This window comes from Anopheles gambiae, chromosome 2 (assembly GCF_943734735.2).
Source record: "Anopheles gambiae chromosome 2, idAnoGambNW_F1_1, whole genome shotgun sequence".
Lineage (NCBI taxonomy): Eukaryota > Metazoa > Arthropoda > Insecta > Diptera > Culicidae > Anopheles > Anopheles gambiae.
The window spans coordinates 105321416-105335518 of NC_064601.1; the positions used below are offsets into that span (position 1 = coordinate 105321416).

At 45.1% G+C, this 14103-nt stretch overlaps 2 protein-coding genes across 27 annotated transcripts in view; one reads left to right on the top strand and one right to left on the bottom strand.

Moving 5' to 3' along the window:
* LOC1277253 (protein phosphatase 1 regulatory subunit 12A) overlaps positions 1 to 7113 on the top strand; it is a 78709-nt gene extending 71596 nt beyond the window's left edge. For 21 of the 26 annotated variants that reach the window (XM_061649073.1, XM_061649090.1, XM_061649082.1 and 18 more), the window contains 2 exons: positions 750 to 2124; positions 3799 to 7113. In XM_061649073.1, coding sequence (XP_061505057.1) covers positions 750 to 869 — 120 coding nt within the window. In that variant the 3' untranslated portion in view covers positions 870 to 2124; positions 3799 to 7113. The remainder of the gene's footprint in view (positions 1 to 749; positions 2125 to 3798) is intronic. The other 5 variants (XM_061649076.1, XM_061649084.1, XM_061649098.1 and 2 more) reach the window with 1 other exon arrangement.
* Positions 6704 to 8629, bottom strand: LOC4576768 (RNA-binding protein squid). The gene has a single exon (XM_001237855.3). It carries the CDS (start codon positions 8313 to 8315, stop codon positions 7230 to 7232), a length of 1086 nt encoding a protein of 361 aa, XP_001237856.3. The 5' UTR covers positions 8316 to 8629; the 3' UTR covers positions 6704 to 7229.
* Positions 8630 to 14103: the final 5474 nt, after the last annotated feature.

Consider the following 14103-nt stretch of genomic DNA (forward strand, 5'->3'; position numbering starts at 1 on the left):
TCAACTGATCCTCTTTATTGGAATTTACTGTGCAGAACAAAAAATACATTTTTACAGTCACATTTTCACAACAGCGAAGGCAGCCTTGTTTTAATTTCCTCTGCACCTATGCTGCTACTTACATTAACACTTTACATTGTACCGCGCCACAGTCGCGCCTTTTACGGATGCAAAATGCTCCGAAAAACAAATGTACACACCAACACACACATACACCAAATGCATACGCTCCATCCATCCATCTCGTTTGATATCCTTCTGTTTATCTCGTATCGTTTACCGTTTCTCGTTATCTTCTTGTGTACTACCCTGTGCGTCTTCGTTAAAGTGTCCTTTTTGTAAAGTTTTTTCTGTTTCTCCGTTGTTTGTTTTTTTTCCATTGGAAGTTTTCTACTTGTTTGCTATTTAATATACATCTCACTAAAAGGGAAATATTTCGTCGTTTTCAGCAGATAAAACAAAAACCCAAATTAAACCAACATCAACGCCGACTGAAGTGTTTTAACATCACACCGTCCAGCAACCAGTTGTTTCATAATCTGTTTTTCTCTATCTCTTTTCTCTCTTTTTCTCTTTTTCTCTCTCATTCTTTTCTCAACCACTACCCACCCCGTTTAACTCGTCCGTTTCATATATTCGTCTTGCCCGTTCTACACACATGCGTGCCGTCACTACTACGTTACCATCGTTTTGTATTAACTTATTTTAAATTTAAATCTACCACACTATCACGCGCGTCCCTGCTGTAGCTGTTACAAAAGTATAAAACCGAAAACGAGCGACTGCGGGCAGAAAACCGTGCCCTAACGCGCGTCGTATCGAAGCTGACCACCTCGGCACAGAACCAAATACACGCCAGCAAGCAATAGCAGTAGCGGCACCATTGGATGTTTTTGTTTTTTTGAGATGGGATTTTGTTCTTTGAGCCCACTGAACGGCTGACTTCGGTCCCAACAAAATAACAGAGGGGGTGGGAAAACCAAACCCGTGCCAAAATGATAGCGTTTGTAGACGCAGCAAAGTTCCGTACGCGCTGCACTTTGCGTAACGGATCACATCGAATCTTTTGCATCGAAGTCACAAATCTCGTACCCTCCCCCGGACGTATGGTGTGCGTACACCAAACATGAAACTATAATCAAAATCATTATAGAATTAGCTTCAAAGTCAAACCATTGACTGTGAAACAAAAGAAAGAGCGACTGTGTCCTGCATACAGTACTAGCATAATTGGTAGCGAATTTAGGAACCAGCGCGAGCGCGCATATATAAACTAATGTTACCGGAATATGAACTCGTAACCCAAAAAAGCTACCAAAAATGAAATTATTCACTTCATTCATTTCCATCCAACGTTCACGAGATGATGGCACACAATCATAGCGAATGAAGCAAATTTTGTTACCAAAAAAAAAGTAGAAGCATCACACAGTTATACTCACCAAAACTTACTAAAAGCCGGTAGTTTATGCGTTCGAATTAGGCATAGGAAACGTATTTATGTCACTGTTATCGAAAATGGCACATTTTCGAGTTCTTTTTCTTTTTGTATTATGAAAAGTAAGCATTAAATATAGCAGCAATACATGAACATTGGAAAGTGAAGCATAAAACTCCTCGGGTCTTTTCGGGACGTGCGTGTTTGAGCGATCGTGTTCCGTGCTCTTTTTCCTCCCCTCAAGTTGATCTGTCTGGTTGTGGTCGTTGTGTGTGTGTGTCTTCTCTCCGTCCTTCGCCTTGATCTTGACCTCTATATTTAGGCCTGTGTAGGATTGTATGGTGATAGGACATCACCCGTTACTACCACGGTTTACTACCAACCCCACCAAAGACCATCTGAACAGGAACCTATCATCACCTACAACTACCACCCACCCATCACCGCCACCACCAACACCACCACCATCACCACCAACCAAAGCAACATTACCTCCACCGACCGTTGTGGAGTCCGTTCTCCGTTCGTGTGATTGTTATTAACAAGAGGCAGCAGAGGCGAGCATCGCTTTGTGGCGGAATCCGGGCCGCGAGGGGTTGATAAGGGCTGATCCTACCGTAACTCCACTTCCGCCCCGAGACGCGTGTGTGTGCGTGTGTGTGGTGTGTGAACGGAATCCTTTCCGGGTATGACGGTATTTCCCTCTCTCCCACTTTCTCTCACTCTTTCTCTTTAGGCGGAAACTTGTGTTGTTTTTTTTTCTTTCCTTCTTTCTTGTGCGTGTGTGTGCGCCATGTAACATGTTGTCGTGTTCTTTTTTTTTTGTTAACGTTGTGTTACCGTGTTGTTTTGTTTGCCGTTCTCCCCACTTTACTACTACACACTCACTCTTTACTACTACCACACAGACTCTGTCGTACTTATCAACTTTTTGCACCATTTTTTGTATTGCTATTCCTTTCGTGTTTGGTCGTGGATTTTGCTCATCTTTCATTATGCACACCTTTATCTCTCACAGTTTTCCAATCTCACCTGATGTGTTGCGTGTTTGTGTCCCATTTGGTTTGTCTTACGTGATGTTTTTCTTCCTTTGCATATAACCACTGTTGATTGTGTATCTGTTCGAAACTAACACCCGGTTTTCTGCAAGGAGGTGGAAGACGCAGAGGAAACTATGTAAACAGTGTTATTTGATTCATGTTGCGGTCCCATTACAGCACAGTTGAATGTTTTATTTACGCTACTTTTCACATCTCACTTATACTTACACCGGCCTATTGTACATAGTATTTGCATTCACTACTAAGCTACTACAGTCATCTTCATTACCTATACGATACTTCTATCACTAATGCAGGGTTTTCTAATTAAGTGTATTGTTGTTATAAAGTTTTAGTTTTTTTTGTTCAAATTCACATTGTAACGGCTTCGGCCGCATTTTCAACACATTCCTGTATGTTTAGCCTTATCCCGGGCATACTCGGTTAAAGTTTAAGATTGATCCTGCCAATATTATCGTTATCTAAGTATGAAAACTCTGTATTGTTACCTGCATTCGTAGGTGTTTTACACATTTATCCGCTCACTCAATAAGCACTTCGTTGTCAGCTCATCAAAGGAATCACCATTGTTTTGATGTGTTTATATTCGTTTCGTTGCTCCTTACCTTACCTATCGTCGAGACGATAGACTTGTTGATTTCTTGTTTACATATCTTCTTCTCCCTAATAGATGCTGTTGTTTTCGTTAGTATGGTTGCTGTTGTTGACTTGTTGTATTGCTCTTTTGATATTGATGTGTTTGTTATCTCTCGATTTCGCCATTAATTGCTGTGGGGTTTATCTTTGTTAAACCAACTGATTCTTTACTCACAAGTACCTATTCACACAACACACAAATACACACACATGATTGTGATTCTTCTACACTCTCGCTTGGTCGTTAGTATGTTTCGTTTTAACTCTTTTCCTTCTCTCTCCATCTCTATCTTAACTAACTATGTACATAGTTGTTGTTATGAAGCTTTAGACCGTTTTTGCATTCTTTCTACTGTACTGTGCAAAACATAAGGCTGTCGTAATTTTCTTTCCTTATCCTTTTACTTCTAATTCTATCGCCTTTGAAGTGTATTCCGTTCAGCTATTACTAAACAGTTTCTTCGCTTTCCATGTGTACCGTTTTTATATATTAAAAAAAGATACAAAAGAAAAATCGAGTGTGTTGTGTTGTGTGTGTGTTGCTCTTCCTATTTATCGTCTATTATTTATTGGGTCAATCATTACCGATTTCGCCAACCAGTTTATACTAATCTTATATTGTTTTCTATCTCTCTCTCCTCCCTTCTCGCCGTGCCCCTGCAGCTACTGGAAGCGCTTCGTACGGAAAACCAACGACTTAAGGATGAAAATGGTGCCCTTATTCGTGTGATCAGCAAGCTGAGTAGATAATGTGTCTGCGTGCGTACTCGGGCGAGCGTGTAGAAATGCGCAACACCATCTGTGGAACGTGCGTGCAGCCAGACACTTTTCCATCACACTATCATCGTCATCATCATCATCATAATCCCTGTTAATCGACGAGTCAATGTGTTTCTCCACGTAGGAGAGAGAGAGAGAGCGAGAAAGTGGGATAGAAAAGACGGATCTAGAGCAAGCAGTATCCTACATGCCTTCAATTTTAAACATACATTTCTGTCCACCGAGCCGAATTACATGTATAGAATGTGTCAGTTGTTATGCGCGTGCCTCACACGAAAGGATCAAACTCGATCGCTAATGCGTACGGATTATCTGGAATAATTGGGCTACACAGCCAAGCATGAGTGTGTGTGTGTTGTGTGATGGTTTAATTTGGATGCTGATCTTTCACTCTCTCTCTCTCCCTTCTGGCCTATAATTCATTAAAAAAACCGTCATCTTCCTTTTCCGCTTTCCTCCTCCCACATGTAACGTAGGGTACATTGATTTTTGTTTTCATTGGAATGAATTGCGCATATATTGCAAGGCTGTTAACTAGTGCTTAGCGAAGAAAAAAAAACACCCACACACATAGGCTTTCCTTGAACCCTTCCTCCTGTGTTAGATAAACGATAGTTAGGAAGCAAAGCAACTACGTCAACCACAAAAAGAGCGCAAGACAGTGGTTGTTACAGATGGAAAAGATTTCAAGCTTACGGGGAAACAGCACACCATGTAGAAAAAAGCCACTAAGAGACTGGTGGAAGATAGAGCTGGCGGAAAGATATTCTGATATCGCCATGTTAGCTGCCGTGGCTGATAGCTGGCATCGAAATAGGGAAAGACGATTCCGGTTGTAGTTGTCGCATTTGTGTAGCATCTTTGAAACCTCAACGCGCGTGTAGTCGCGATATACCCGCGAGTCAACATTCTTTCTCCTTATCTGCCAACCAATTGCTCTCCTCTTTAAATTCCTCTTTTTATCTAATCGATCGATCGAATGTGTCGAAACTTTGAAAATGTTTTTATTTGTTGTTTATCCCAAATCGATCTTACTTAGAGATCTTATATTTTACAATCCATCTCTCTTCCTCCTCTCTTCTTGTATGCGTACACAATCCCACACGCTTTTAATTACCGGACGTAAAGGAAAGGAATTGACTTAATTTTAACAGAAACATCAATCAACAAAAACGCCAGAGGCGAAACAGTGCCAGAAAATCGAGGTTTTTGCCAGTAGGCGACAAAACGCTCCGTCAGCTCCGCAAGAGATCATTGCTTATCTATTATTTTTGCTATAAGCGTACACGCAGTAGACCAAATTCTCCGGTGTAGGGCACAACGTTCGCGAAAGGGGTATCCCTGCTACGGCACACAAGCACTAGCGGGCACACGGGCAAACCGCAGCGCTGCAGTGGCCACTTTATTTAGCGTTTTTTTGTATGGATGTGTATGTGATGGGTCGAGCGAAGGCAAGATGATGATGATGATGATGTTAGGAAGAATTTGTTTGAATATATGATATTTTTTTGTGTCGTTAGTAGAAATAAAAAGTGAAGGTAAAATCACACCGTTGACCCATTTTGGTGGAGCCAAGGCATTACAGGGATGATGTGTTGTGAGCAGGGAAGCAGCAATGAAACACATAGTAGAGTATTTGCGCGCATGGTGAGGTGGTAATTTAATTTAACGTGAAACTTTAAATGTTTTGCCTACTCGTGGGGCAGTACAGCAAAACACCGCGCCTAGCGAGAGGAAGAGAGCGAGCGAAACTAATGCAAGAAATTACAGCGCTTTAGGGAGGTGTACCGACAGAAACAGTGTTGTTAGTTAGTTTGGTTGTTTAGAATCGAAGCGAATATACAAACGGAACGGAACAGCAGCAGCAGTAGTAAGAGAGCTTTTTGTTTTCCCTTTTTAATTTCCTGTTGTATGCCTATTGACACACACAGATTGTCGTCGTGTGGGCGCGTTGTTGTGTGTTGTTTGTACACGCACTACACTTTTTTCTATTGCAAACAGAGAGGGAGAGAAGGGGAGAGAGAGCATTTTCTAGCACAGTCTATATTATGTATTATTTGTTAACTTTTATTTGATCTCGCATTTATGATTCGTTCTGTTTTATTATTTTTTTTCTAACGTTCTTTTTGTAATTCTCTCTGTCCCGTATGCCGGCCATGTTAATGATCGGTATCACACGATGTATGTAAGTCCTTTTAAAAGGCACACAGACACACGTAAGACAACGCTCTTTAAAGGGAAAGATATCGATGGGCAATTCTGTACCCCCCTTTTCTTGCGTGTATGTTGTGATCAGAAGATTAAGGGAGAAAATAAAGGTGGCAATCTAATATAAAGAATATGCACATATATATACACACACACAAAAACAACACCCAGAATACATAAAAGCGAGCGTCAGCCCAGGCCGCACATACACCTCCTTCCCTCCCACCAACACCCAAACACAGACACACACACACCCACGCTCGCGCGTGATCACGTTCAGATAATTTATGTCTATTCGCATCCATTGTCCATTACATTTATTACTCTGTCTTTGTTCTTTTTTAAACTGTAATTATTATTAATATTATTATTATTATTATTATTATTATTATAATTATTAAACTATTGTGTAGATTTTTTATTTCATAGGCAAAACAAACAAACTCGGACGAATAAATAAAGGACGAAACAAAAAACGAACAACCGAACGAGCAGTGATATGTTACGTTACTTGCAATGTGAGAAAAACGAATAACATTTCATTGAAGAAAGAAACGACACGAGAAAAACACGCTTGTAATTTCCTTTCCACGTTATTTTACTGTTTTATTGTCTGTTGAAATGATACAAGAATGCAAACACTATATAAATGTGTATGTAAGTGTGTGTGTGTGAGTTGTGGGGTGGAATTAAAATCCCTGATCTGCTGCCTCTCTCTCTATCAGAGCCTTGCGCCGCGCCCGCCTAGCTCGTGCTGCTGCTGCTGCTCATACTCTACAATAGATAATCTCGCTTACTAAGGAATTTCGAGACACGGTCGGCGAGGGGAGAAGGTTGCGGGGCGGAGTAGGGTTGGAGGGCAGGAGAGGGATGACGATCATTACTACAGTTACTGCGCTTGGTGGCCGGGAAAGGATCGGGCCAGATAATTACACAAAGAGACAGGGGGGACTGTTGTTTATTTATCTAGAGTACAAAGAAAAAAAAGAACTAAATCCTAAGCACAAATAGGAAGAAGTAGATGGGCGTTTTGGGAGGATGGGATGTGGGATGGGCGAGGGGGAGGGGGGAGGTGAGTAGGTCGGTGGGATGAATTTTGATTCGCTTTAGTACGGTGCGTGCCTCGGTGGACGGTCGCCACCGCCACCGCCGGCGCCGCGCTGCTTGAACCCACCGCTGCCACCCTTGCCGCCCCGCTGGCCACCCTGGCGGCCGCCGTTCATGTAGCCGCCGCCGCCACCACCTCCGAAACCGCCCCCGCCGTACCCGCCGAAGCCACCGTCGAAGCCGCCGCCACCGTAGCCCTGGCCGCCGTACCCGCTGTAGCTGTCGTAGCCGCCGTAGCCGCCCGGGCCGCCCCAGCCGCCGCCGCCACCGCCGAAGCCACCCTTCGGGCCGCCCCGTCCGCGCATACCGCCCCGGCCGGGCATGCCGCCGCGCATGTTACCGCCCCGGCCGCCCCCGCCCATGCCCATGCCGCCGCCGCCGCCCATGCCGCCCATCTGGCCGTCCGGCTTCGGGGTGGCCTTCTTCACGTCCACCTCCTTCCCAGCGATCGTCTGCTTCGGCGTCTTCAGCAGCTCGTTCACCACCTGCACCGACTCGTACGTGATGAAGCAGAAGCCCTTGCGCTGGTTCTTCTGCTTGTCGAACGGCAGCTCCACCTCGACGATCGTGCCGAACTGGCCGAAGAACGTCTTGATCTCCTCGTCGCTGATGTCGGACGTCAGCCCGCCGACGAAGATCTTGCCCGGGCGGGCCTTCGCCCGCTTCGGGTCGACCTTCTTGTTGTTCAGCACATGCTCGCCGGCCGCCACCACCTTGTCGATTGAGTCGGACGCTTTGTACACGATGAAGGCGAAGCCGCGCGAGCGGCCCGTGTTCGGGTCCGTCTTCACGTTGATGCTTTCGATCTCGCCGTACTGGCCGAAGTGTTCCCGCAGGTCCTTTTCCGTCGTTTCCCAGCTCAGCCCGCCGACGAACAGCTTCCGCTCGTCGTCCCGGGCATTGCTCTGACTGTCACTGCCGCCACCACCGCCGCCGCCGCCGCCACCACCGCCGCCGCCTCCTCCGTTACCGCCCGACGCACCGTTGTTGCCGCTCATGTTATCCTCGCTGTCCATCTGGTTCTGGCCGTTCTCCGGCACGTCCTGGCTGCTGCCGTTCATTTCCGCGTCCTGCATATCGGCCATGTTTGTTTTCGGTTGAAGCTGGCGCGCCGTACGTGTGCTTGCTGGTGTGCTGCGGCGTATCCAATGGCTGCGTCACTGCCAGGGGGGTGGTTTTCCGCGTGCTAGACCGGTGCGCGCTACGTACACTTTCGGTGCTGCACAAACGCGTGGACGATGCTTTACGGGCGCGTGGATTACCGCTTGCGGACGTATTTTTACACACTTTTTAAGGTTCGGTTTTATTGTTGGCTTCCCTTTTCGCGCACATACACACACACACGCACGCACACACTTGGCTTGGCTTCTTCCCCGACAGAAACCACGAACGGAAAAACGTCAAACGTCAAACAGGCAGAGTGACCAGAAATACCGATTTATCTGTATTCCTACCAAGGATAATGTATTTAGAAGGTTGATTTTTATCGCTTTTGCTGGGCGACATTGTGGGGGACATCTGTCACTCTCTGCATACAAATTTCATTACCCCGCACCAGCCCTCCCCGATTTTTATACCGAAGCCCAAGGTGGATTTAAAATTATCAGGTGGTGGACTCTAGTGCATTTTGACAATTCGTCACTTGACGTAAGGTCCCCATGATTCAAACTTTGTTTACATTTATTAAATTTGTTCATATAATTTATCTGTGGTGATTTCCGAAATATTATTTTTATTAATAACAGCTTTTTATTTTGTCCAATCGAGTAGTTGCATCCATCCTTGCTAAGATCAATTACAAGACTGACGATTTTCTTCCTCTCCTCGAAAAGCCTCCTATTTTGACACTTCCGTACGAACGGATGTATCGCATCTCGCTATCTCACTCTCTCTGCGATTAACCTGATTTTTATTTTGAATGCGCCGATACTTTTAGTTAATCGCTATTCTACCGTAACTGTTTTCATCTTCTACTTAATAAACTTATATTTGTATGTTCTTATCTGATTATCTGATTATCTGATCATCCTGAAATGGTTGTTACTTGCACTATTCGAATCTATGATACATACACCTGTTCTCACTTTCCTCTGAATCTTTATCCGGTTGCTATGAATCGCAATCCATGAGATTGGATCGCAATCAACTACGTCTGAATCGTTTGCAACTACGTTTGGATCGTTTTCAGCAACGTTTGGATCGCTCTCACCTACCTTTGGATTTTACGTTAGCTCGCGCAAATTTTGTTGCGGCGCATAGTTTATTTAGTGACCATTCGGCGTACCTCACGATTCTCCTCATGACAGACAATTTGAAAAGCAACAATTTCGTATTGTTCTATGTTTGAACCCAGTTGAGAATATGTGTTAAAAACCAATTTTTGAGCTATGAACAACATTTGACAGATTTGTCGGCTTCTACGCATCAGAACAGATTTCCTCCATTCTAAAGATGGAATATCCGGCTATACCTCGTAACCCTGAACAAGACTAAATGACCACGTAGGTCGTTACGCTAAAAAGAAGAAGATTGTGCTGGTTTGTTTGGAAAACTTGGTCTAATAACCAAAAACGTATGAATGGTGATGTAAGCTTCATATAAAAAAATACGATAAGATTTTATAATTGAATGCATTAATTGTTTAGTTTTTTCCTTGGGGTGCAAATGTGTCCCGCGGTCACTAAATAAACGGTGCGCTAAAACGAAATTTGCGCGAGCTACCGTAAAATCCAAAGGTAGCTGAGAGCAATCCAAACGTAACTGAAAACGATTCAGACGTAGTTGCAAACGATTCAGACGTAGTTGATTGCGATCCATTCTCATGGATTGCGATCCATAGCAACCGGATAAAGATTCAGAGGAAAGTGAGAACAGGTGTATTTATTTTCCTTCCTGCTCTCGATCCCTACATTATCTACCGCATTTTTTCGATTAAATATTCTTTAAAAATATATTTTGGACTTTGCAAGTTCTTATTTTGCATTAAAACATGGTTTAAAGTGTGTTATTTTGTGTTATTCCGTGAATTTATTCTATAATTCATTGTATCTTCAACATTTTTGATGATAAAAATGAAGAAATAATTATTTTTACGGTTTTTACATTGATTCCTTTTTATCTACGAGCCGCATGGGCAATTTACGTGAGATTAGAACTCATACTCACATGATTTTAAATTTCGTGCATAAACAAATCATCAAATCGTTGGTTAATATATCTCATTTTTTCGATAAAATCAAAAGACACACAAAAATTGTTGTGTCCGCACAAATGAACATGGTCGATGTATGTACGGCACAAACAGAATATATATTTAACAACTATCTTTGGTATATACATTAAACACACGCACGTAATGCGGGGAGAGGACGACTGGTCCTGCTCGCGCCGCGATCCTCACTGAGGACGTCACCGGATGACAGCCCTGCTGTCAACGACGAGCCCTCAGGATGAGGCAGCGGTCTGTCCACAACATCTCCCCGTTTTAATTAAGCCGGTACGGCTTAAGCCAACGCAGCGGTTTTAATGTACTTAAAACCGGAGTGGCAAGCGTACGGCTCAAGTGGCGCTGTGTAAAACGGGGGAGAGTGCTGAACGGCCTCCGTGCCTAACGCTCGAACGGGATGAGCGTTGCGGGCTGCAACAGGGGGCAGCCGATGTGCTGCGCTCGCTCGTTCCGTTGCAGCCGCTGTGGTGTTGTTGTTGTTGGTGTTGTTGTTGATGGTGCAACAGTAGCGGATAATCCTGCCGCTGTCGATGGCTGTTGCACCTGACGCCGATGATGATGAGGCAGCTCTCCCGGATGCTGCTGCCGATGGGGCGTCACTGTGCGGCTGAGCAGGGGGCGGCCGTGGTGCCGCGCGCGCTTGGACCGCTCAGCCGGTACCACTGCACAGGGGCGACCGTGATGTCGCTGCCGGTGAACTGCTGTGCAGGGCGCGCAGGATGATGGTGATGATGATGACGATGCTAGTGCACAGCGGGCGACCGTGATGCCGCGCACGACGACTGTGCACTCGGGACACATGTGATGGTGCTGCACAGGGGCGACAGTGGTGTCGCCGTCGAGACGCACCTGTGCAGCTGGAGCGCCGGCGATGAAGGTCCACAGGGGGCAGCCGAAATGCCTCAGCACTGTGCCATATCGGGCTCCGCGATGATGCTGGTGCAGCAAGGGCGGCCGTGATGCCGCGCACGACAATACTGCACCAGTGTGTCCGATGACGCTGCAGCGGGCGGCGGTGATGCCGTGTGACGACGGTCCAAAGCGGAATGTCCCCTCGCTTTGTCCGGTATAGTGCTGCAGCGGAGTGAGGATCCCTTCAGGGCTTCGCGCAAACCCAAGCGTGCCCATCCTGCGCGATGGCGGTTGCGCGATGGTGGAACCGCGATGGTGGTCTCGGTGCTGCGTCGGTTCGTTAGTAGGATCCCCCCCTACGCGAGGAGGATCCCATCCTCGTCGCCACTGTTGTGTCCGCACAAATGAACATGGTCGATGTATGTACGGCACAAACAGAATATATATTTAACAACTATCTTTGGTATATACATTAAACACACGCACGTAATGCGGGGAGAGGACGACTGGTCCTGCTCGCGCCGCGATCCTCACTGAGGACGTCACCGGATGACAGCCCTGCTGTCAACGACGAGCCCTCAGGATGAGGCAGCGGTCTGTCCACAACAAAAATGCACATAATAACAAAGAAATCTGTTCTATTTGCTAAGCTTTGTGTGCGGAAACCAATGGTTAACGGTTCTAAAATGACGTAAAGTCCCTCAACTATTGCGATTCCCCAAAGGCCCTAATCCACCACCTGATATTTTTAATCCACCTTGACCGGAGCCCCCGGAAGAGATATGTCAAGTCGAGAAATGTCATTTTGCTCTGAACAACTTCACCTTGTCATTTATAAGGCCGCAAATACACGACGCGCGTTTCCGCGGGCGCGTTCAAACGCGTATAACAGTTCCGCAGAGATATCCAGCTGAGCATCTCTGCGTTTCCGCGGTAGCGCGTTCGAATGACATTTCATTTCTATGGCTAGATTGTTATACGCGTTTCCGCGGGCGCGGAAACGCGCGTCGTGTATTTGCGGCCTAACACCTTGATTCCTACCGATTTTTTATATGCCTACCGATTCACAGAGGACTAGCCTAAAACTACCGATTTTTCATTTTACCTACCGAAAATCACAGATTTTCTCATTATACTGCCCGAAAAGTCATCAAATTGTTTTAGTTATTATTGAACTATAAAACTCAGCTTAATAATCTAGTCAATCTAAATAATACAGCGAAAATCTAACGACAGCACGTATGATAAATTCGTATCCGATGGAGCAGTGCAGCGGCCCCAAGCGGCCACGTGCAGCTCCGAGAAAAGGCTTAAAATTCCTAGTACAATTTCCTGATTAACACTTCAGAAAAGCCTGCATTTGTGTGACCGCTGAACCAAATCTAATCCATATCCTATTCCATATCCTAGATATAGGATGCATTTTCTCGCAGATTTGCACATTAGTGACTTTTTAATTGAGTTTCGAGATAAAACCTACTGAAAACTAGCGACAAAATCTGTGACAAAATCTGAACTCATACCGAAAACTACTGATAAAATTTTGCTGCTTCTATCGAAATCTGCCAAAATAATCTGGCCACACTGTTTTTGACGTTGGAATATCGCTGCTTCTCGCTCATTTTCTCTACCCGTCTTTTACTCGCCTACAGTGCACGCTTCGAAGTGAGCCCCCCTTTCTGGCTTCCTCGGATGAAACAACTAGTGGTGGGAGCTCGGAATCGGACCTACCCGATTCCGATTTCATGTTCGGAATTAATTCCGGAGGCAATTCCGATTATCGCAACTATTCCGATTCCGGAGTCGATTCTGGAGCCGATTCCAGAGTCGATTTCGGAGCCGATTCCAACGTTGACTCCGGAGCCGATTCCAGAGTTGACTCCGGAGCCGATTCCAGAGTTGACTCAAGAGCCGATTTCGGAGCTGACTCCAGAGCCGATTCCGGAGCTGACTCCGGAGCCGATTGCGCGACCATAATCGGCTACGGAATCAGAATTGAACTGGGAATCGCAATTTGCCCCTAAAGCAGAATCAAAATTGACTCCAAAATTAGAATTTGCTCCGGCATGTGAATTACTTCTTGAATTGAAAAAGTTTTAGAAGCGAAATCTGTCCAGGAATCTCCATGATTCCATGATGATTTACAAGTAATTACAAGTTGATTTTTTGCGGTTACCAATTCTTGGCATCATTGGGACCAAGCGCCTATTTTTATGGCGAACTGGCTTCGTTTGGAAGCCGATTCTAATCTAGGAGCCAATTCCGATTCGAGAGCCAATTTAGAATTCGGATCCGATTTCGATTCCGGAACCGATTCCGATTTCGAAGCCGATTCCGCAGGCCTAGACTGCAAACGCCGCTTTGTAGCGCCGGATAAGTAAGTAAGTAAGTTGAATGGTTTCTATTTTTGGGTCGTCTATGGATGTTTGTCGCTTGTTTGCTTCTATTGGTGTGCTTGTGTTGTATGTGTACGTGAACGTGTATGTATTGTATGTGTTAATCTCAAGCACTTTGAGTTCGCTGTTTCATGTATCAGTACTTCTCCTTTGTAGTCTATTTTACCCCAAGCGATGTGGAGGGCATTGAAATCTTCGGTAATTATTACTTGTTTGGGTAAGTTTGATATATTTATTGGTTTGGTATTGATATAAGGATTAGTTTTGTAATTATGTCTTTAAAATCTCTGCGGTTGACTGGTGGAGCAATTGTATGGGAAAATGATTATTAGGTTTTCGTTCAGAACGCTAATAACAGTTATTTTTTGAGTGTCCCCAGTCATTAAATGGCAATTTGCT